Raw genomic sequence first — 25,667 nt, 5'->3', positions numbered from 1 at the left:
GAATCGAAGGTGAAACAATGACATACAAATCTATTGATTCAGTAGTGCACCAAAATGAAGCAGTGAACTTTCGAACGGAATTTCTCAATTCACTCGATGTTCCAGGATTACCACCACATATTTTGAATTTGAAAATTGGTGTGCCAATTATATTGCTTCGAAATATCTGTCAGCCTAAATTATGTAATGGTACACGATTAGTAGTTAAAAAATTAATGGATAATCTTATTGAAGCAACAATTTTGATTGGACTTCATAAAGGTGAAGACGTATTACTTCCACGAATGCCACTTATTCCGACAGATATGGCGTTCGATTTCAAACGACTTCAATTTCCAATACGCCTTGCGTTCGCTATGACCATCAATAAAGCACAAGGACAATCTTTGCAAGTGTGCGGTTTGAATTTAGAAAATGAATGCTTCTCTCATGGACAGTTATATGTCGGGTGCTCCAGAGTCGGTAAACCATCTGATCTATATGTTTATGCAAAAAATGGGAAAACAAGGAATGTAGTCCTTCCATTAGCTTTACAATAAAAATATTTAAGCTAAACACATTTTTATTTCTTCTATTACATTCCACAGCCATGCACAGTAAAATATTAAATTAAACAATGAATTAATATTAAACTGTGCCACAGCAAAGCGTGGCCAGGTTTAGCTAGTATTCCTATAAAATAGGAAACAGGAAACTTTATTTGTCTCCAGATTCGAAATATGTAAAATTAAACACATCTAAATGGTATTCTAGACTAACATACTCCAGTATTCTCAAAAAATGTATAACATTTATAACACTAGGACATCATGACCTTGACCTATTTAACCAGCTAATACATATTTATTAAAATGTATTGAATTTAAAAAAAAAGCCAAGCTAATGGAATGTGGCAGGGTTTCGCAATGCCACAAGCCTAAGTAGTTAGGAAATCATTTCCGTTTTTATGCGGCAAGGTAGTAAAAAGTTGAAAAACCACAAAATATGAACCATCTCTTTAACGAATAATTTCTCCTAAAAGTTATATTAAGGGCGTGGATCACGAATGAAAAATCATCACTCTTTCAAATTTTAATTCTACTGTTATAGGACGATAGTGGGAGCCAAAGTGATGTTCCTAGCCACTCCGCTAGCTTGTATATGAACGGGGGTAGCTGCTAGAAGCATCATTCGAGGAGAGAGAGTCAAACGTGGAGGGTGTATAGCTCTGTTTTCTGACCTTGAATCGTGCGCTCGCGAGTGGTTGGTTGTTTCCCCTCTCCCCTTACCCTCATCGTCCCGCTACCTGCTTACAGTGGTGCCACATTTTCCGGGAACTCAGTCACCCTGGGAGAGCAGCTGAGAATGAACTCCCAGCCGCCGGACAAGTGTCCCATGGAACGGCGCGGCGGCTTGGCTTGTTCTTCCCTTGTTCGGTACACGCTTTACACGAGTCCGCTCCGTTCCGATACAGGTATACATACATCTCTCACAGCTTCATTGATACAGTAGCCCATTACCATGGTTTCAAGTAAGCCTAGTTTGTATACATGTATGAAGACAAAATCGTTTTCTACGTAAGTCGTCAAACACACAAAAAAAATTTACCTGAATTACCACACACTATTTCATACGGGGGTGTAAGATTTCATTCTAGATTTCTTGAAAAGTAGGCATTCTTTATACATGAGTAGGTCTACGATTTTTTCGCGAAAAGAATTTTTCCCCAGTGTGTTTCAGTGCCTTACGCGCACTTCTGCAGGTCTGCTTCATAGTAATTAACCGTGTATTAATGAAGTGACGTCTGTTGTATTCTTGTGCCAATCGCTACTACGACACTACACATCTGTAATTTGCGGGCAGAACCATAAGACGTGTACGACATGTACACGCATCAGTCATTGAAAGAAACTGGAGTGAAACACTTTACGCGAAAAAAATCGTGGCCCTGAGAGTTACCGCCTCATCTCAAGACGGCCGTGTCCTCTGGTAAAAAACCATCATCTCAGCACCAACAGTATCCTTGGATTGTTCGATGAAATGTGTCATTCTAAATGTGTACTCGTTCTCGACAGAACTTGTTTACTGTGTGCTCAATGTGCGAACTTTGGCAATATTTTGCAGATTTCCAACGTAATAAAAAATGGATATTTTACGCTTCACCGAAATATACTTAGTTATTCGAAGATACTTAAATTGTCACATGAATGTGTTCCTGCACACACACAAAACTAACCACGTGGTCTAATAATAAACGAATGGCAATTAACACATCCACTACTTGTTAAGTTTGGTGGCAATGGTGAGGATGATTTGCAGTGGGGTTTTAGTAGCACTAGCATTGACTTAGACTACTGATATGAGAAATAAAATAAAAACGTGACAATTACAAGAAATGACACACCACTACTACACTGTAGCGAAAAATATACAAATATACTGTTGATTCTTTTGAGGACAGGAGTAGGATATTTATTCAGAGTTATTCATTAGATTTCGTTTTCTTTGGGTTCGAATATTCTATAAATGAGTTATTTCTGCAATTAGAACCGATTCGTATTCGAGTCATTTTTTGTTTCAAGGTTCTAAGTCAATATGCATAACATAAAATGATAACGATTCTAAAACTAAAGGAAACTACATCCCATTCAGAATTACTATAATTACTTTACAATATTATTTTATTTTGTTTAAGTTTTTACCTGACACACTATAACTTATATACCTAAATCTTATCACGTTTCGAAACTCAAATCATGACGTCAAACGAATACACGTACACAATTGAATTGGCTTCAGTCTGATGTAAACTCCTCATCCTGAAGCCATTGCAAAGAACATGTCAAAATTTTTAAGTTGCGATGTTATGATCTACCGGTAAAATATGAAGAGTAATTTTCAAAACGTGTTACAAAGTCCTGGATGGCTATTGCATCGTTTCTCCGTGTTGTCATTCTCAGTAAAATACCCTTCTATTCTAGAAAGATTTTAGTGGTCATCACATAAGCAAGAAGAATTTTTACGTGGGCCGTTTATCAAAACAGTTCTATATATTTTCTCGGCTTACTGATAAGCACTACTGTACGCAATTTTAAACCAGGTGCTTTGGTCTAAGATCAAAAAGTATTAAGGTATTTGTAAAACATTTGACTAATTATAAAAAAAATGAAGAGACTAAAATGTTTTTATATTACTTTATTTCAGCTCATTTGAATATAATAATTTGACTTAGTAGGGAACATCTTACTCCCCCTGTTCTTTTAGACAACACCATTATAACTTTAAAAAAACTCAAACACAGAGGGTACAAATAATACTGCAGCTGGGCTGGAATGTAAAAACTAATCCTATATGATAAAACATTATTTTATTTCAACACAAGGAAGAATTGAGGCTTAAGAACAACAATGCAATGAAACTATGCCATATGAAACAATTTCAGACAATCATAAAAAGTAAAATATCAAAATTAATGAACAACAATGTGGCGATAAATTTCAGTAGTGAGTACAAAAAAATAATGTAAATATCAAAGCAAAAAGAAATCCTGTTGGCTGTGACATGTTTACGTAGACCCTAAAAATAACAAAAATAACTTATTCAAGGTGACGATTGGTCGGGAAATTCGGGAAAACCTGGAACTACCTAGGAATATTTTGCCTCTGGAAAAGTACTGGAAATACCCAGGAATTTATTCACCCCTCGGGAGATTTGCTATTCTTCCATACTGTAATTATTGTCTAACGTTAAAGTCGTTGATTATGTACATCTGCAATTGATATCGATATTGAATATATATTAAATAGCAATGGATTATGTAATATATATTTATTTTTAGAATAAAATACGACATGGGAGAGTCAGCATCCACAGACGATAGCATGATCGGCAATCCTAACTCCATTCATGTTTACGTGTGTGACTGTGACGCTCAGAGAAACGTTTTCAGAACCTGACGCCAGAGCGCAGCAGAATTAAGATTGTTTACCGTGCGTAATTCCAATTTTCTTAAGAAAAAAAATGAAATTAAATATTTTTATCGTTGGATAATTTATGGATTCAGTTTATTAAATTTTCATACAGTATATCTTTTAACTAATTGTTGTTGGTTTTATAACAGCTAATACTTGTTTAGGTGTAAACTTTTATCTTGTCAATAGTTGGCAACACTTCATCTAATGTACCAATATCATTGTATCTGCAATGTGCGTTTGCGTGGAAAGCAACGTAATTCGGCATTTTGTTAGAATATGTTTACGTAGGCAGGATTGGAAGTAAACTTAAATTTAATTAATTAACGTCGCTGTAACAAAAATTGTTTTCGTCCTACTTTATAAGTGTATAACTGTTGAAGTAACAAATGGAAAGATCAAGCTTGAAAAAAATAACGTCATATGTAACTTAATCTCAATTTTTTTGTTTTGCAATTGTTATTCTGTTTCATGTTGTGATGTTTTAAGTTAAAATAGTTTCTGTTCGTTAAATAATCTTAGTTTATATATCCGTTTATATTCAGTGGTGGTGAATTTTTTCAATAATGGCCAAACCAGGCCACACAGAAAAGTCTTCCTTTCAACAGTGGCTTAATGAACCTTATTTTAATGATTGGTTACATAATGTACAGAGTGACAAATATTCAGCCTCTTGCTCTCTTTGTTGCAAAATGTTTTCATTGTCATCAATGGGGCGGACTGCAGTTGTGAGTCATATGAAAGGAGCAAAACACACAAACTTATGCAAGAGCAGTTGGCAATCTTCTAATATGCAAACATTTTTGTGCCCAGCTATAAGTTCATCTTCACATGCAACAGATGGTGTAGTTGCTATGACTCAGTCTTCCAGGTCAAATTTAGCTCCTGTTACAGCAATGAAAAATGTTGGATGCATACCAATGACTGTTACAGAAATGAGAAATGTTACAAGCATGCCAATGCAGTCTCTTGAAGATACAACTAAAACTTCTGGTATTCATAAGTATTTGCTAAATGATGACATAACAAAAGCGGAAATGCTATGGGCAATGCAATGTGTGATGACTCACAAGTCCATGCGAAGTGCTGCTACAGATGTTAATCTCTTTGTTCAGATGTTTCCTGACAGTCAGATAGCCGCAAAAATTAAACTGCAGGAAGACAAAATTGCATACACTTTTGTCTTTGGTTTAGCACCATTTTTCAAGGTAGAAGTTCAGAATTTGTGTAAGGATAGCTATGTAATGGTTGGATTTGATGAATCTTTAAATAAGGTAAGCCAGTGGCAACAAATGGACATTAACATTCGTTTCTGGGACAGTGTTAAAGATGAGGTGACTGTGCACTATTTTACATCAGCATTCTTGGATAGTTCAAGAGCAGTAGACCTTTTGAAGGCATTTCAACAATCAAGGAACAACTAGATTCAAGGAAAGTTGTACAGATTTCTTTGGATGGTCCAAATGTAAATGTAAAGTTTTTAAGGGACTTCAAGAAGTCTATGAAAGATGATGAAAATGACGGAGTGCTACTTGATATGGGAACATGTGGCCTCCATACTATGCATTGTGCCTTTAAAGCTGGTGTTGGTGGCACAGAATGGAATGTAGTGCCTTTTTTAAGGGCACTTTACAATGTTTTCAAGAATGTTCCATCTCGGCATGCTCAGTTCACATTGATCACTGGCTGTAAAGTACCTCTCAAGTTCTGTGCTGTACGCAGGCTGGAGAATGCAAGTGTTGCTCAAAGAGCTATTAATATTTTGCCTCAAGTCATTGTAAATGTTGAAACTGTTCAGAAAGAGAAGTTGGAACCTTCAAGTGCTAGTTACAAAATTTTGAAAACTGAGGTAAAAGACCCTTTGCTTGGCCCTAAATTAGCATTTTTCAAAATTCTAGCTTCAGATTGTGAACAATTTTTGAGAGAGTTTGTCAGACTAGCCTCTCGTGCCATTTCTCCATAGTGCATTGAGTTCTGTGGTTCAAACTATCACGAGAAGATTTGTGAAGCCAGTTCTGTGAAAATGTCTGTTGATGTTGACGAAAATGATAAACTTCTTCCCGTCAAGAACATTGACATAGGCTTCAGTACAAGTGCAGCTATAAGAAAATGCAAAGGGCTTAAAGAGATCAACATTTTGAGGTACCGCAATAATTGCAAAAAATGACTTCAAAAATTTGTTAAAAAGATGATGACACGTTCCCCACTGAAATTTAAGCTTACAAAAGCATTGTCATGTTTTGATCCAGCAATAGCAGCAGATGATGTCGTCGTAAGTAAACGGCTCAAAGACATACTCGGAATTCTAGTTGACAATAACTGGCTGGATGGCACAACTGCAGATAAATCAATGCAGCAGTACAAAAAAGTTTGCTCCAAGAGGGATAACAAAGATGCATTTAGCACATTTGTTAGATCAAGAGATCGTGTGGACCACTTTTGGAAAAATTTGTTGAGTAGTGTTGACAGTGAGACTGAAGCATTTTGGAAAGTGCTTAAAATCGTTCTCATTATGTCGCACGGTAATGCCAGTGTTGAGAGAGGATTTTCGGTCAATGCAGATTGTCTTATAGACAATATGAAAGAAGAGACCCTCGTAGCGCACAGATGTGTGTATGATGCTGTCAGCTATATGGGTGGGATTCAGTCAGTGCTTACCAAGCCTATCCTCCACGCAGCACGCAATGCACATGCTCGCTTCACAGAAGCCCAGCAGGAACGCAGAGCAGCAGCATCAGCCCAGTTAGAGGAATCTTTTCGTCGCAAACTAAGCGATTTGGCTGTGAAGGAACTGGAAGCCAAGAAGTGTAAAATTCTTGAAGAGGCTCGTGCTGAAGCCAGAAAAATTGATGATGACTTGCTGGTTTAAAAAAACTGTGAAGCTATGAAATTAAGTTCTGTGCTTACTGACAACATATATTGGTGTTCTTATATTAATTTTAACCAAATTGATTGGATGTTATATTATTTTACATAATTTGAACGAATAATTTAGAGTTTCTAAGTTTTTCTTTGATATGACAAGTTATTCCAGCGTACCTTTTTCTGAGAAAAATTTCCACATTTGTGCAGGTATAGTAATATTATATTTTTATATTTTTAAGTGTTATTTAGTATTACAAAGAAAGCATAGACTTAGTATAGAAAAAGAGTTAAATATTCTTGAAAAATGAAAATAAATTTCTGGAAAACCTGGAAATACCTAGGGATTTTATTCTAGGGTTGGAGTAATCACCCTGCTTATTGCATGTATAATTAAAATAGCACTTCAGACACAAATATTTGTAGAATAGTCAAAAGCTGTGGCCTCTACTACGAACTTATCATTATGTATTCAAAACTGAGACTACAACGGAATTCACAATAAAGCTTCACGACGGGCGCCAGCGCTTGAAAAAGTCAATACACAATAGAGCGACAAAATATCGCCGGCGATCGTCAATACAATTTGGTTTAGTGGTGAAAAGGTTAAGATGTTAAACTGCATATGCAACGGAAAATAGAGACGCAATATTCTATATACATTGGCCCTATATTTGAATTTTTATTTGACTCGTTCCATTGTTATAACAAAATAAAGTTACAAAATAAATACCAACATACTTTGGTTACAAAACACAAACTATATTATCAAATAACATTACATCGGAAATCTATAATAAAGATATTTAGACGATGTTATTAAAGTTCACGAAACGAAAACGTTTACATTTATATTTATTAGGCAAAAGTCAGTAAACTAATTTATTTAATATTCACATGTTTTTGATCCAAAGACTGTAGCTTCAATGTTTAAAAAAGATGCCTTTTTAACTGACTTCAAAAATGGAGGAGGTTCTCAATTCGTCTGTATTTTTTTTTAATGTTTGTTACCTCAGAACTTTCGACTGGGTGAACCGATTTTGATGATTCTTTTTTTATTAGAAAGCTGGTGCTTCCCGTGTGGTCCCATTTCAATTTGGTCCAGTTCTGACTATGGCATTCATTAGAAAACCATATAAGTCTTAAATTTGCATTAAGTATGTGCACGAAAAATGTACAAATAATTGAATATCATGCTACCCGATTTCGATGATTCTTTTTTTATTGGAAAGAATGTATTTCAAGGGTAGTTTGATGAAAGTTTGGTTAGGTTCTGATTATGGTATCCATGACAAAGTAACAGAACTCTTCAATTCTTAGGAGCAAATAAACGATACTCGGCCGAATCTTTTATAGGCTTATAACGGTTCGTTATATACAAAAAAATAAAATGATGTTGCGCCAATTTTAGTTTTTGTTTTATTTTTTCAAAATAGAATGCACAGACTAATCCAATCACTTTCAATGTTTCACTCACTCGTTCAACACATACATCTGCCCGTCGAAAAATGCTCGCAGCTCGCGCGATGAGAATTAACGAAAAATAACGTCCTTCAGTAATATTTTACTGTAAGTACACGAAGTCAGTGCGGCCTCAAACGTGGCCGCACCCAGCGAAAATGAACTTCGCCACGAGCCAAACGCCGACGTCGGTGATCACAATTTCTAATTTGGTACTGTCCGAATGAAATAAAAAAAAACTTAGGTTAGCTTAATACTCGGCATGGCTCTGACCACCAACGTTAAATTATCTATCCTGCAATTTACTTCATTTTGGGCGAGAAGCCACCGAACGCGACCTACTGGTGCAGCGGTCGACAGACAACTGATGAGCTCATGACACCGTCTCCTCCACGCAGGGAGGAGAAGTCACATGACCTCACCGACCAATCACACGCACGCTTCATTCACACTTACAGATACAAGCCAATAGGACAACAGAACACACATTGAAAACAGTTTTCTCTCCATAGAGCCAGGGACTTTCCATTCTCCTTCTCTCTCCCACACTGTGAGACAGCTGTTATCACATAGTTCCCACGACCAGTGGGGAATCCCAGCTTTTATCTCTGTTGGCGGGGAAGCACTGGTTCTTTCTCACTCACACTTACAGGCCTCTCATGCCTCTCTTTCTAACCATCACATCAGACACAGTCCCGTGTTCTAGAATCATTCAACACGTTAATGAATATTACAAACAGCAATTATAATACAAATTACTTTACAAAATTAAACTCATTTAGAAAAAACCTGAAAAAGTAGGCCAAAACCGGCAAAAATCTAGTACAGCGAATTCTTTGTGAATAGTTACGTAAAAAATAGTAATGATTGAAAACGTCTGTTAAAATACCAGAGACATCCTTAAAACACATAGCACGTGCAAATAACATATATTAATAGCCATAACGTCTGATTATACTGTTTCATAACATATACACCACTCAAAAACATTGACTTATTAATACTTACTTATACAAAAAGAAGTTTAAAAGAAAAAAACATTTAGCTAAGAGGCAGGGGTTTGCAACGTTACAGGCTATCCGAATATTTCTGTCACCTGCCGTAACATGGATCAAGCTTAGACAGTTTGTATGTTGCTCTTCTGTCTCTTTGGATAGACGATTGTGTGTCACGCTGAGTCGGTGGGCACGTTGCTCCTCCATCTCATTCGATAGACGATCGTTGATCAAGCTGAGACGGTGACTACGTTTTTCGATATTTTCCCTGTTCAAATATTTTTCATGTAAAGCTGCATTTTCGAAAGTCTGTTTTTGCGCTCGTCGCAAAACTCTTTTGAAATCGTCCTGTTGAGATAGACGTTTCTCCCTGACTTCATTTGTTTCATTTAAACGGCGCTGTCTCATATGAGCAGCACGTTTAGTAGGTCTACCCATATTCAGATAAATTAGTTAGTTTACTTCGGGTTCACTAAAAATAAAAAAATAAACAATTTTTAACAAAAAAAAAACTTATAAAAACTATTCCAAAACAAATTAATATGCACTAAAAAGTAAAAAAATAATTGTGTATTCTTCTACAACTTAATAATCAACTTGCTTGTTCTACTCATCAACGTGTAGGTACGATCTATGTGTTTACCACGCAAAAAGGTAGGTATAATGTAGTTACAATTATTGTTATTTTTGGAGTCGGTGTCAGCCAAGGAAACACTACAATATACCTAGCAATAACAATATGAGAATACTTTAAGAAATATTTTTTTTTTACAAATTAACTTTTGTACGAACGACAATATACTGTGAGTACTGTGACAGAATACCAATACCTAATTAAATCAATTTACAAAATTAACCTTTATACGACAATATACTGTGACCATATCTGCGACCTTTAAACAACATAAATAATACCTAATTAAACCAAACAAACAAACTTTAATACGACACTATGCTGAGACATAATGTAGCAAACGGTGATACGAAAATATAGCCAATATTAAACACAAGGACTTACCGTAAGAAGGACGGTGTAGGTATGTGTTGAGTTAGATTTGAAGTGTGACACTGACTCCAAAAATAACAATAATTGTAACTACATTATACCTACCTTCTTGCGTGGTAAACACATAGATCGTACCTACATATTGATGAGTAGAACAAGTAAGTTGATTATTAAGTTGTAGAAGAATACACAATTATTTTTTTACTTTTTAGTGCATATTAATTTGTTTTGGAATAGTTTTTTTTTGTTGAAATTTGTGTTTAATTTTTACATCGGCAACCAACACCTTGAAATTCACCCTCAGGTTATAATTGTCCTTGCAGATAATTTACCATATTTAGACTATCTGAATATTGACTCTAAATGTCAGATTGCAGCCTCCTGGGATCCCTAGGTCCCAGTAGCCTACACTTCCATGCTGAAAGACACACAAATACAATGCCCAATATGGTTTATGCAGCCAAATTTGGGTGTTCTGAACATAATAGCTGAGTGATCTTAAACAAGAGAACAAGCATAATTGTATTAACTAGACGTTATTCTTATTTATTTTCAAAATTAGGTGACAAAATTTCTATATTAAGACCTCAAAATGTAAATATGTGATTAAATATGAAAACAGCACAATAACGTACAATAAATAACATGACTTTAACAAAATACAAAGATTAATTCCGCAGCACGCTGAATTAATGCATATACATGGATATACAATTGGATATATTGCGCAGCAACGCGTAATATGCAAATACAATTACACATTTAAAAAACATTTTAGTGAAATGTTACAGCAAATGACCGACCCATGGGCAAAAGGGCAAGCAAAAGACTAATAACCCACGTGAGAAGGCATATTTCACAAACATGGAAACGTCCGCAATCATGAAATCTAACAGGGCGAACGCTTAAACAAGCAACTTTGTTGACGCGAGAACATGCTATATAAAGATAAATTTATTTCATAGCCCAGACGGGGCGAGACTCATATCAGAACAGAAGACATAACAGATAAGAATTTAAGAATGTACTGATCACTACAAAAATTTAATTACGGAATCGTAACAAAAAAAAAGAGGAGAAGGCACTTGGGATACACACTTACCAGACATGGCTTTGCAACGCTCGATGTGGAAGCACCGCGCCCATCACGCACTAACATCACACCAATTAAAGGTAGCTAAACACAGGAATTTGAATAGAAAAAAAAAGAAAGAAGGTGCACGAAGAATTTATAAACTACGTTAAAAACGCGGCTACCCTTGCGCTACATAAACCATTCTAAAACCGCAGCCGTTGCAAAACCATGACGGTTTTTGATCTCGTGCGATTAATTACGGCAAACCTATCACATCGCAGATAAAATATTCAGCAGTAGCTGAATCACAAAACCCTAATGCTGCGATGGACTGAGGACGAAGAAGAAGCTCGTCCGATGGCGGACCAACACTATTTAGTAGAGATGTACGAACCTGCAAATTTTTAAGTCGAGTCGAGTCGAGTCGAATTTTACAATAATTAGTTCGAGTCGATTCGAGTCGAGTTTGTAGATCATAAATTCAAGTCGAGTCGATTCGAGTCTGAATTTTTATTTGAATCTTTAACACTTAAGTCGAGCTTGAATATTTGCACTTTATTGCTAAGAGTCCTTAGATGATTGTCTTGTTATATCATGGCCCACTTAATCAAATATATTTAAAATACAAGTATTAATACAAATAATTCATTTAGGTTAAATTCTTAACTGATATAATACAATTCAATAATTGAGGTATAGAGCATAGAATAAAAGTATTTTCGGAATTTTTAAATTATATTTAACAAATATCACCCAACTGTGACAATTAAAAAATTCGATATCTCCTAAAGTATTTGGAATTTCTTATATCCGCCGGCGTTAATGAAAAGAGGAATTTAAAGAGCATATAATAAAAGTATTTTCAGATTTTTAACATTTTTTTTTTTTCGCAAATACCGCTCAACTACATATTTACCTTATTTTGAACCGAACGAGTTAGCTGCGGCCTGTAGCATTCACGAGTCAATAAAAAACATTGAATATAATTTAGGCTTGTTGGCGCGAAGGTTAGGGTAAGTTTCACACAATCATTAGAACATTTTTGAAAACTTTCACTTATGGGAAATGTAAGGCCGTGCTACAATTGGTGCAACATTACAATAAACGTTCCCATAACAAATATAATACATTTAAAGATTATTGCTACAACACTAACGCCGTTACGTTGCCGGCCAATCGCAAGCTGGCACTTCCAACCAATACATGCTTTTGTATTTGTATTGAGTAGTTACACTTTGTCGCGGCCTCGTCTGGTGAAGCTGTGGAGACGGGGTGGACGTCGCTCGGTCGTTCAGTTGTTTGCCCGGCGCCAGCTCTTGGGTAGAGCAGCCTCACACTCTGAGGCGGGAGTGGACCATTCGGCCCAGTGCAGCTGACCGAGGACGTGCTGACAAGGAGTAGCTAGCAGGAAGATTGGGTGTAGAGGAGAGGGATGCCCGCGGTCTCACGAAGAGTCGCTAGCGGAAAGGTTGGAAGTTGGAGAGAGGGATGCCCGCGGTCTCACGAAGAGTCGCTAGCGGATGGGTGGGTAGAGAGAGGTAGAATGAGAGAGAGAAGGAAGCCCGCGGTCTCACAAGGAGTCGCTAGCTGAGGAGAATGGGAGTGAGGTAGAATGAGAGAGAACGAAGGAAGACAAGCCAATAATACCACTTTTGCCTGTGTCAGTATTTATTCTCCCAGATTGGCTGGGAGAGGAGAGCTCACAAAGGTGTTTCTACTCCCAGATTGGCTGGGAGAGAAGAGCTGTCTAGGCTTGTTAGCCCGCACAATTTATACACGTTTCGTCTACAATCATTTTTGTTAAAGTTTTACATATTTCTATCTCTTTTGATCTTTTGCATTTTACAATATTATTTACACGTCTACAAAACATACAATATACACTTAATAATCTACATAAATATTTACAATAATAACATATATAACATAACTATAATACATTGTCTCTTTATATTTACAACTGCCATCTGGTGACGAGTGGTGGCACTACCAAGGCCATGGTCGGAGTGTTGCACCGCGGACAGGACTGTGACCCGGGTTTTTTTTATTTAATAAAGAGGAGGTACGACGTCAGACGCCCCCCCCCCTGGAAAAGCCCGGGTCTAGGCCGTCCGCGTGCCCTCCAGCAGGCACATGATGCCTTCTCTCCTCGTAGTTGCGAGCGTCAGGGCCGGCCTGCTGGTTCCGGACTCCCTGGGTCGCCATTCACCAGTGTGTCCAGTTCGCTGCCGGTGACATAATCTGCCAGGTACAGTAGGGGCCGGCGTCGTCGTCGGCGGTGTCTCTGGTTGTCCTCTGCTGGTTCCTCCACCTTGACCCGAAATTCGGCATCGTCGAGGGAGGCACCATGCCCCCATCTGCCTCGGGTAGGGGAAGGTGGTTCTGTTGTCTCAATGTCATCTGGTTCTGTCACCAGGGGCTGCTCCTTCGTGGTACCTATGCCCGCCTCTGGTGTCCCAGTGACATCAAGGATCTGAATTCGTGCTGGGTGCCTCTGGTGCTGTCGCCTCGGGGTCGTGGCAGGGGCTTCTGCAGGCCTCTCCATTCTTGTCCTTGGGCTCGGTGTTCCCTGGAACAGATACTGCATTCCTTGGGGTGTGACAGATTGGTGGTTTTCCGGCATCGGTCCTGTCACATCTGGAGTAGGGTCCTCCATGGCATTGCCCCCTTCCGGGAGTGCTGTTTTCCGGATGTGGTCCCGGTGTATTTTTCGCATTTGTCTACCCCAGCGCACCAAATAAGTGCTTTGACTCAGCTGCTTCAGGATGCGGTGTGGTCCCGACCACCTGGGGCTCAGTCCAGCACAGTAGTTCCTAATAGCATTGGACAGGGGATGTGTGCGGACATACACGTGGTCACCGGGCTGTAGCTCCGGTGGTTGTTGTGTGGTCTGCAGGGTTATCTGCTGAATGTAGGCCCTCTGGTGTTTTCGCGCTGTTGTCAGCTCAATCGCTTGCCACCGACAGTGATCCTTGGGGTCTTCCCCTTTATCTGTCACTCTGTGGGCCGTCCATTCGCCGGGCATGGTCCATATCTCATCCAGTCTTTCTGCTTGCTTTGCTCGTCGACGCTCAGCATCTGAGGAGGTGCGTTGGGCATCGAGAACTCGTTGTTTGAGTTCGATCAGGTCCGCTGGAGGTCGGTCATCATCTCCCACAGTGAGCAGGCGACAGGTCATGTCTCTTGGCCTGTGGTCGTGTGACCTGTGGGAAGGTGGTATGCTTCCTAGTGTATATACTGCCAGGCGCTGACATTTACCTAAATTTACCAGGCCTGATGCTGGTGAAATCAAGGCATCCTGCTCTACCAACCATGGCTGTCCGAGTATCAAATCTTCTCTGAGTCCTTCTACCACGACTGCTGAAGTTTGGGTCACCATCTCCCGTATACCCACAGTGATGATGGCATCTCCAATGGCTGTCCCGGTTCCAGTGTTCGTAGCAAGGCGCAGGGCACAGTGTCTGGGTGTGATATCTGCGGGTGGTACACAGTGCTGGGCGACGAACACATGGCTCGCCCCTGTGTCTATAAGTGCGGCAGTCTGTCTCCCGTTCAGGGTGATGGGGATCCGCATCAGTCGGTTTTCTAGCGTCGTGAGCTGCCCCAGTTGTTCAATGTTGTTCTCTGTGGCTTGCAGCCGGGTATTGGCTGGTACGGGGGTTAAGTCTGTAGGTCCTACACCCCCTACTGCCCGTTTTCCCGCCGGTTGTTGTTGCTGTTGGTGTCTCTGGCAGTCCTGATGCCAGTGATACGTGCCCTGTGGGCATCCAAGACGGTACTGTGGAGGTCGGCCTCCATCGCGCCGATTGCCTGCATTCCGCCATCCTGGAGATGTGTTTTGGTCTGTCCCACCAGGTGGGCCCTCGATCGCCTGTGTTGCTGTCCGCCATGGACGTTCCTGCGGTATGGCCCTGCTTGTCCCTGCAGGTGCTCCAGCCTGATGTCTGGGTCCTCGTTCGGGGATAGTTGTCCCGGTCCGACGTCCCAGGAGGTGTCGTAGGTTGCCTTCTGTAGCTGTTGCCTGTCGTACGTAGTCCTCTACCGTCCCATTGCAGTATGGCCTGAGGAATGGTTGCAATTCTTCTCGCATTAATGCAGTAACTTCTGGCAAAGCCTGCTCGGGGTCTTCTCCTGGGGCTATGCGCCGGTACAGCCGCAGCTTGTTTGCCACGAACTGCTCTACTGACTCTGAGTCCTTTTGGGTCTCGCCGTAGAAGCGAGCCTTACAGCTCATGACTGCCATGCGGTCGTCGAAGCGCAGTGTTAAGCGGGTAGCGAACTCCTGCCACTGCATGTCATAGCGTCCCCACAGGTTCCACCACTCACGAGCTTGCCCGCGTAATTGCTCACTCGTGTGTTGTGTCCATTCTTCAATCGGCACCCCGCATTGTGTCAACCGTCCCTGACACCACTGCACAAACTCGCATGGGTCCTCATGCGCTAGCCCACTGAACTCTGGTAGCACTATGCGTCCTGTTGCGGTAGCTGTCCGCCCCATATGCACGTTTGGTTGCACTGCTGGGCTTGCAAGTACCTCCCAGTCTATGAGGTTTGCCCCTGCCTTCTGTGTTGGTGCCTGTGTGGGCCTTGGTGTTGCTATTGTATCCCAAACCAATGTACCCATTGCTAACTCTGCTCTCACTGGTTTGCACTCAGATGTGTTGTGCCACTGTTCCTCTCCTGTCATTAGGTCAAAGTCCCTTGGTGGTTGACCTGTTTCGCATGTTGTCGTCAGTCTGTGTGGTAGCATTGTGTCACGAATTTCTACACATTCTGTCCTACACACCTTATTCTATACTCGTTTAGTGACTATACACACTTCGGGTCGCCGAATGCTGCTGACTGTTCATGAACTCTGGTAGTCTCGATGATGAAGTGCCACACGTTCGGGCGCCAAATGTCGCGGCCTCGTCTCTGGTGAAGCTGTGGAGACGGGGTGGACGTCGCTCGGTCGTTCAGTTGTTGTGTTGTTTGCCCGGCGCCAGCTCTTGGGTAGAGCAGCCTCACACTCTGAGGCGGGAGTGGACCATTCGGCCCAGTGCAGCTGACCGAGGACGTGCTGACAAGGAGTAGCTAGCAGGAAGATTGGGTGTAGAGGAGAGGGATGCCCGCGGTCTCGCGAAGAGTCGCTATCGGAAAGGTTGGAAGTTGGAGAGAGGGATGCCCGCGGTCTCACGAAGAGTCGCTAGCAGAGGATTGCCCGCGGTCTCACGAAGAGTCGCTAGCGGATGGGTGGGTAGAGAGAGGTAGAATGAGAGAGAGAAGGAAGCCCGCGGTCTCACGAGGAGTCGCTAGCTGAGGAGAATGGGAGAGAGGTAGAATGAGAGAGAACGAAGGAAGCCCGCGGTCTCACTAAGAGTCGCTAGCTGAGGAAGGGAAAAAGGAGGAAGACAAGCCAATAATACCACTTTTGCCTGTGTCAGTATTTATTCTCCCAGATTGGCTGGGAGAGGAGAGCTCACAAAGGTGTTTCTACTCCCAGATTGGCTTGGAGAGAAGAGCTGTCTAGGCTTGTTAGCCCGCACAATTTATACACGTTTTGTCTACAATCATTTGTGTTAAAGTTTTACATATTTCTATCTCTTTTGATCTTTTGCATTTTACAATATTATTTACACGTCTACAAAACATACTTACATTATACACTTAATAATCTACATAAATATTTACAATAATAACATATATAACATAACTATAATACATTGTCTCTTTATATTTACAACTGCCATCTGGTGACGAGTGGTGGCACCACCAGGGCCATGGCTGGAGTGTTGCGCCGCGGACAGGACTGTGACCCGGTTTTTTTTTATTTAATAAAGAGGAGGTACGACGTCAACTTTATAAAATACTTTATACTTCATAATTAATTTTAACTTGCCACTTAACTTGGATAGCAAACAATTATACAAAACGCAATCTCGCCGAACGTAATAGTGTAAACAAACACGGAAAAAAAATTAATGTTCGCCAACCTATACTTCCTAAAATTAGTGGAGAAAAGTTTTTTTAAATGCCATTTCGTGATTGGTGGCGTATCAGTCGCAAACATGCGCACAAATATAACGCTACCGTTAATTTATTATTGTAACGTTGCGCCGATTGTAGCATGGATTTACTAAAAAAAAAAATTAATATTTCTGCCGATATTATGATTATAAAATTTAATTCGTGTTTTGTTTATTAAAAATGTGTTCGTCTTCTTTGCTATGTGGTCACACCTGTTAAGTTGGCAATATGTAAAACTAAAATATAAATAATATGGCCGATTGTCGTCATTGTAAGTACGTGTTTCGGTCTTACGTACGTAATTTTTAGTGTCGGCCGAAGTCACATAAGGAGATATTAAGAATTTATTGTAATTCAATTTTATTATATTGTATCATCGAGTTTTACCCGAATTTCCTTTCGAGTTTCGCCCCGTCGAGTAAAATAAACTCGAATGCCGAGCCGAGCCGAGCCGAGCTGATGCTACTCGCTCGACTCGACTCGAATTTTCGAGTCTCGGCCCATCACTACTATTTAGCCTCCTGCCTACGCCACTGCGCAAGCACCCCGGCGAGGTAGGGGAAGAAAGGGCACATCAGGAAGGAGGGGAGGAAATGGGAAGGGGACCTATGACTGACGGGAGGTCGGCAAACGTGCGCACATTTGAAACAGTAGCAGCAGCCACTGCAAGATTTATCTTCAGTTCCTTCCTAATGCTTGACGTCATTGTCCATTCACCTGTAGTTGTGTGTTGCAGTTTTTAATCCAATAAAACGACGGCAAAAAATGCTTTCACAAAATAAATTATAACTTCTTTTTCTACTGTAACTTAATATCTAAAGGAATATTTCATTTCTCCTTCAAGCTTCATCTCCTCTGTTTGTCAAAACCAAAGACTAATACAGTACATTAAACAACTCATGTAAAACAATTATAGTCCTTACTAGAACACAATAAGACAAAACAATATCAGTTTTACAATTAAAACACGAGTTCTGGGTTAGTGCACATACATTAAACATATCCTAATGGACATAGAATTTTCATTGATATAACTTGTAATATTTACAGTTAATATTTGATGTTGGAAATAAATTATATTGATGAGCCTTTCTGGGATATATTACAGCATATGCAAATGACACCAAAAATACATATTGAACAAAACTAATGTTTTGATTAATTTCGTGATTTATTTTTTCAGTGTCCTAAACCATGTTCAACTCTCACATCCCTTTTGCAATTACTTATAGTAAATTTATAAATTCAGAACATAAAGATTGTTGTGAAAAAATAGGAGTTTGCCACAATATTGTTTATGATATATATATATATCAGTTTTTCTTATTAGCAGTTCACATGAGCTTTATGTTGGCATATGATCTATGTTGATGATTACTATTACTATAACAGGAATAAAATAATTAATTACTTTAAGAAACAATATCACCTTAAGCTGATTTATTATCCCCCTCGCCCCCTTCCCCCCCCCCCCCCCCAACACCAAATGCAATGGCCCGCAAAGCTGTAAAATATTACCTGATGACATATCTGCAAAAATATAAGAGGAACGGAAAAAATTCGTGTGAAAAATCCACACCAATGATATTTCATTCTACAGTATTTCCTTCGCCCCATTGTTGTAAAAGAACTATTAAGAAATTTTTAAGTCTTAATAGTTCATCTTAGTAGAAAAATGTAACGATTTTTCACTTTATGCACAGTGCTACTGCATCACGGCAACGTATATTTATGGTAAACCCAATAGAATATCTGAACTACGATTTCGAATTGAACATACATATATTTAGTTCACATAAATATTCACACTGTCGACTACAAAGATGTCACGTTTTGTGTTCTGGACTTTCTGGCGCTCTTCGTTCACTTGGAAAAGAACAGACGAGTACGTGACAACAGCGCGGCTTCCTTAGCCCACTGGCCGCGCCAAGCACCTCCCAGCAGAGCACTCTGTGCATTCTAGCGGGCTCTTCGGAAGCAACGTTTACCCACGCGGTATCTAGAATAGTTTGTTTTTTGGATCCTGCACAAACCAATTACCTTTCTTGAACGCAGTAAACGTACGAACGGGCCCTAACTCTAGCTCTACCAGTTTACATACATGCTTTTTTGCAAACTCGTCACTACGATTTAAAAAGATCAATTTATAATTCCATATAATTTACAATAGCCAAGTAAATAAATTTTAATTTATTATTTATTATACCACACTAATTTCTATCTATGCTAGGCTCAAGAGAAAGCCCTTAGGAATGAAAAAAACAGCAAAATATGTTCGCTAATTATACTTTCATAAAATTTGTAACATAAATACAAATGGCGCAAGAAAAAATTATTAGGTATACCTAATATGCGTGAGTTTTCTTTTGTTAAATACATTTATATCGCAGTTAAGTACGCTTTTGCGGCTAGAGCAAGGTTTATTCTTGACATGAATTCACAAACACTTACGATATGTAAGGAATTTATAAAATGTAATTTTCAGGACCCTTAAATGCCCGAATATCTCAACCGCGGCCTTAAACAATTTTTGTGGCTTTCAAACTGCACAACTGATTCCTAGAGTTTAACCGTAAGGAATTGAGACATACTGTATTGCAGTATAACTTTCGTAATGTTTTTTTGTTTAGTATTTTTAGAAGGTTATATTAACATTATAGCAGTATATAAGTAAAGAAAAATGCATGAAATGTCTTCCCTTTTTACTTATATATGCTCATATTAAATAAAAAACTACATTAACTTTTGGGCTGAGTACTACAACTAGGTCACTGATGAAATTGGAAAAATGAGATTCAATGCACAGAGAAGTTCCTATAACCTAGGTTCTCAACATGCTACAACTAAAAATTCAGACATGGTTTTAAAACAAATGTCTTTTAATTTTAAGTCCTCACATCCTCTCAACATAATGAAAAAATATTGTTTTGCTTATTTTTTGAAACGACATACTTGTAGTGTCATGGTCCAGGGAGGCACGTTCAGGATTGTGGCCTATGGGTGAGGCCTTACTTGAGGCGCTCGGGTTTGAAGTCAGAGATCGCAAATGGGTAGATGCAGTGAAAAGCACAGCCCCTAAGCAGGAAAAGATGGCATGGAAAATAATTAAGTGCATCACTGCCTGTTTGCTATTTAATTTAACGGCATGGTATTGACTTGGTACATTGACGACAGGACAACTGACACAAATTTGCAGATCGCGATCTAGCATTAAAAAAAAAATACATCTAATATAACCAATCATTAACAACTACCAATTACGCTTAATTTTACAAACATTTAAGAAAGCTTAGATTTTCCCTAACAACTCCGTTAAAAGTAATCATGGATAACGTAGTTGTCTATAAATGTTTTTTTTGACACATCCCCAATTCTCTTCGTCAAATCGGTCTCTAGTTGCGACGCTATAATCCGTGCCTAACATCCCGCACCACAGCATAAAAAAAAAGTCCAAGTCTCACTTGCAGTAAATTTAGTTTTCTCGCGCGGCCCAACTTAAAAAAAGAAAATAAGTTTAGTTCACGGCGTTAAAGATTTCTGACGCTATTTAGGTCTGAGTTTGTGATCACTATAGTCGTTCTGCTTTTCGTTCCATTGAAAACTCAACCCGATGTCTGGTTGTTAATATCAAGTGCGTCGAGGCTTACTTTCAGTCCATGCAGCATGCTGGATGACAGCCCCGGGCTGGGCACTGCTCGAAGCGTAGGAGAATGGAATACTGGTTTTCATTTTGCAGCAGTCCAACACGCTTGCTCCCGCAAGCCGAAGTGTACTCCACCAGCCGATAGCCCCGTCTGCCGGCTAGCCAGCCGCAGTCGTTCGCTCGTCCACGCCTCCCCATGACGTCACAACGCTCCGCGCGCGCCGCGGTGTTGGCTCGTGGAAACACAAATGCAGATCCGCTAATGTCCGTAATGTTCTTTTGTTTATTACCATACTTCAAGGCGAGTTGGAGACAAGTGCCAAAACGAACTATAATATCATATAATATAATCTAAACCAAATTAATTTAAAAGACGTTAATAATAAAGACGTTCAAACTACAAATTAATTATAAAAGTGAAACTAATGGAGGCGTAGCAAACGCCTCATGGGAATGAGATTCTGAAATCCCAGTTAGTAAGAATTCCCCTTAATTGACCCTCTTTGTGCATCCGGCACACGTACATACTGACCTATCCTCTAGGCATCCCACACACCTAATACCTGGATGTCACTACCATGGTACAGCATTTTGAAATTCCGTATTTAATTCTGTACATGTCCCAACTGCAGATAAATTCTTAGTTTACAGATAAAACACCCTACGGCACAAATTGGTGTATTGGAATTTCGGTCACCTTCATGGCGTAACAGAAAGGGATTGTGTTAGTTTCAAATCTCTATGAGTCTGAAATAGTTATTTATCTAAACAGTCTTCCACCTGAGACAGGTAACGAGGATGATAAATAAATGTTTTAAAAGATAAAATTAAACAATTGAAAGTTGTGCCGAAAATTAGGTCTTTCGACACGTTTTTTTTTTAATTGTTATTTTAATTTTAAATTATTTTTGGAAATTTTATTTTTCTTTATAATTTGGTTACTATTGGGAGATTTACACTTTGTTAGGCTGGTGTACTCTACGTAGTTAAACTTTGTGCCAGTAGACTGAAGCACCTTTTCTCAGGGACCTATCTGATCTTTTGCAAATCCAAGACTTCGTTGGCAGCCCATTTGACATTTCTCTCGCCTGCAGTCACGTCCCAGGCCTGTAAAATTACTTCCCTTCATGACTAAAACTGCATACAACAGCTCTGGACGAGTTGTTACCATTTCTCAGAGACGAGCTTACCATAGCTTTTAACGTCACGCATATGTCTTAGGTTCTCTCCTCGAAAGTCACGTCATGGACGCTAGTTCCCAGCGTCATTGCGTTTTTGTCCAGCCCCTCCCCTCTCGGTTCTAAGAATTTAGCCCAGGACCATTGACCGGTCGTGAACCCCGCCAAGCGTTGACCGGCGTCAAGGACATTTTGCATAAAAAAAATATATGTGCAAAGATGGACCACACACGACATCTAGCGGCGGACATAGTAACTTCTTCTTGTGTCACGAGCCCGTGGAGCTGACCCCCGCGACATCTAGTGACAAACTTGCTAACCTCCCAGCTACCTTCCCCTGTAGGCCGCCAGAGTGCAGCACCAGACTGCGCCATTAGCCCCTGGTTATAGCAGACGTCTTGAGCGAATCGATTCTTTTTTATTTCAGACACCCGTCAACAGGTAGCGCTAAAGTCGGCCAGTGCTACCAACTTCGAGACATCAAAGTCAGATTTTTTTATGATGCCCACTCGGGGAACTTCGGAACCTTTCGGTCCAGACGCCCCAGTCTCCCCCTCCACTTTTGATTAAACATTTACTTTTAATTACGAGACGCGGTTCTTCGCGAGACACTTCGCGTCGCGACTGCAGACGGACCGTTTGTGATTATCGGCGGATCGATGAGACGCACTACTATACTTCCATCCGGCCGCAACCGACGATGTAGTCGCTTAAATAAGGGATGCTATCCCTGTAATCTTCTTTAAGTAGTTTAGTCCGTCTGCATAGTACAAAGAATAGTAGTTATTTACTTATAAATAATTTTTTTTTTATATAAACTGAAAACGTCCGCGCCAGCCCCGTATTCGCGGGCTCCAGATCCGGATTAGCGATGCATCAGAATAGAAGCCAACTTCCTTGTCTGGTGAGTTACGATCTGCGACATTCCCCAACCTCCCCTTAACTTTTGCGGGCATTCTCTGCCCAGTTTGTTAACTGTCTGTGTACTAGTTCTGATCAGTTTTGATTCGGACTGTTCGCAGACAGGGTCCCAGAGCCGGACGCCGTATTGGCATTTTCACCACCCTTCCTCAACAACACACAGGCGCCCTGGCAGCATGTTCCCGATTGATCTCCGGGAAACGTAGCCCCGACCTCCGGTGCTACTGTATCTTTTAACCTTTTACTGAACTTTCTTAAATTATGCTGTCAGACGAAGTTCATCAGATAAACATCATTTCTGGACTTAAAGAATATATACTGGGATGGTTTAAACATATTTGTATTTTTTTTTTGGTTTATGTATTTTTTAATGAAACCTTTTTATAATTTAATCTAGGGCCGGCCCATATTTTCTTCTTCTTTCTGAATATACCTGAGAGCTGTTTAAGTACGTAATTGATATTGTATGTTAATATTTTTTTTTTTAAATATCTGTTATAAGTTACCTCAGTATGGAGTAATTATATTCAGACAGAATCACACCATTGTTTTTGTTCATTTCTCATATCCTTGTGAAACCTTAAAGATCCCCAGCACAAAGTTTACAGATCAGTAAAGCCAAGCGATGAAGTCCTCGGGTGCAGAGAGTGTGACCTGCCTTGAAAGATGATAAAATAAGGCTGGGTGGAAATAGCACAATATGGTGACTGGTCAGCGCAATTGTGCCATATACTTGCTAGAGTGAGACTTAATGAAGTTAACTTAAATTAACCCTCTTACTTAATTCACATAAACACATTAGTGTATGGATAATTATATGGGTGGCTCAAAAAAAAAACATGTGCTGAGGGATGCATTCTTAAATGTTTCAGTCCACCTGGTGTTAAATAAACTAGATTTATATTGACTGGAAATGTGTGCTGAAAGAACAAAGCCCTTGGAATTGAAAAGGAAAGGAAAAGTTACAATTATTTATTTAAGTATTTTTATGGAAATGTGGCACTAAATTCACGGTTTTCTCCCACCCCTCTTGTGAGTTATTCATGGCTGTTGCACACATCACTCATAGCATACGTCAGAACCACGAACCAGAGCTATGGTGGGTGTAGAGGAAGGGAAGAGGAGAGTTGCAGCAAGCTCTACTGGGCGTAGCCGCTGGACGATGTCTGTAGTTGCCTAGTTGCAGTACCTATGTGACCCCACAGACTGAGTCTTCTGTTCATGTTGGACATAATGCCTTTTACAGAATTTAAATGTATAAGTTAGGAAACAGTGTTTATTTTAAAATAAGATGGTCAGAAACATAAGCTGTCATTTTGAGACAGAAAGCTACGTACTAACATTGGTGGCTGCACCAAGATATTTGTGATCAGTGGTATTGAATTGATAAAATATGAAACATGTAGATGAATGGTCCAATTTAGTGCATTTTTTCTTAGAGAGTTTGTTACTAGTAGACTAATGACCAGGAAACTAAAGAAATACTGATAGTCACTGGTGTCAACACGTCCAAGTATTCTCCATGAAAGGGTGTATTTTTAATATGCATCTGTACTGTTTTCATTTTTCATAGGTGGACTGTCGTCAGCTAGCTGCATAGAACCATGTCCTTTTGGCCTGCCATTCTTTTTGGTAAGAAGAGATATTTAATTCTTACTTGGTACATGGTCATTAATGCTCTCCAAAGATACGTGATGCAAAGCCTGGGTGGTTATTTCAGTCAGCACAGTACTTAGAGCTAAAGCTCTATTTAGATGTTACCGTGTAAGAACTTTTTCTGCCTTAGAAATTTCTTCAGTCCCTAGTATTGTACTATATGTATTTTTTTATTTTCATAATATTAGTTTCACTTCACTTAAAGTTATTGTTATTACTAACATAAAATTCCATATAGAATGTTTTAAATGATTGTTTGTAGCTGGTCATATGCTAAAAATCATCCAATGTCAAAAAAATGGAGACAGCACAGAAAATTTTGTTGAAAGAGTTTGTGAAAAATTATAACAGCACCACTGAAATAACTAAACAACCACTAAAATAACAGATTAAAAATGAAATTTGGAAACAAACTATTCATCCACCCTCAGTGCATTCTTAAATACTTTTCATACGAGACACCACTAGTATAGCTTGAGCAGTTCTTTAATCACGTGGATTTCCCTGAAGCTCTGCGCACCATATGTGTACTAAGATAGGCAGGGCCCTTAACTATGCTCATGTATGACACTGTAGTGTTGCTTCAAGCAGTATGGCTCACTGTCACCAACTTCCAGCAGACAGAGTGTGTTTAGCATGGCATGAGGATGTGTGCCAACCAAATTGTTTTAGAGTATTATAGTTAGAGACAACATTTTATGATTTTATTTTTAGTCCAATTTATTTTTTAAAAAAAAGAGTATTTCAGTGTTATTACTTTATGTAATTTTTTGGACATACACCATTGCTAAGAACTTTTTCTGTTGAAGAAAAACTAAAAAAATAATAATAATAAAAATAAAGAAATAAATAAATAAAACCCAAAAAGACATCAAGACATGCACTCCCATTGCACAAATCTTTCAAAGATAATT

At 39.5% G+C, this 25,667-nt stretch overlaps 1 protein-coding gene across 5 annotated transcripts in view; it reads left to right on the top strand.

Moving 5' to 3' along the window:
* LOC134527486 (cytoplasmic dynein 2 intermediate chain 1) overlaps positions 1-25,667 on the top strand; it is a 266,130-nt gene that overhangs the window by 209,970 nt on the left and 30,493 nt on the right. For all 5 annotated transcript variants that reach the window (XM_063360204.1, XM_063360205.1, XM_063360203.1 and 2 more), the window contains one exon: positions 24,671-24,729. In XM_063360204.1, coding sequence (XP_063216274.1) covers positions 24,671-24,729 — 59 coding nt within the window. The remainder of the gene's footprint in view (positions 1-24,670; positions 24,730-25,667) is intronic.

This window comes from Bacillus rossius, chromosome 1 (assembly GCF_032445375.1).
Source record: "Bacillus rossius redtenbacheri isolate Brsri chromosome 1, Brsri_v3, whole genome shotgun sequence".
NCBI classification, from domain to species: domain Eukaryota; kingdom Metazoa; phylum Arthropoda; class Insecta; order Phasmatodea; family Bacillidae; genus Bacillus; species Bacillus rossius.
The sequence above is the reverse complement of the archived record's forward strand: the minus strand, read 5'-3'. Positions and strand labels throughout refer to the sequence as shown.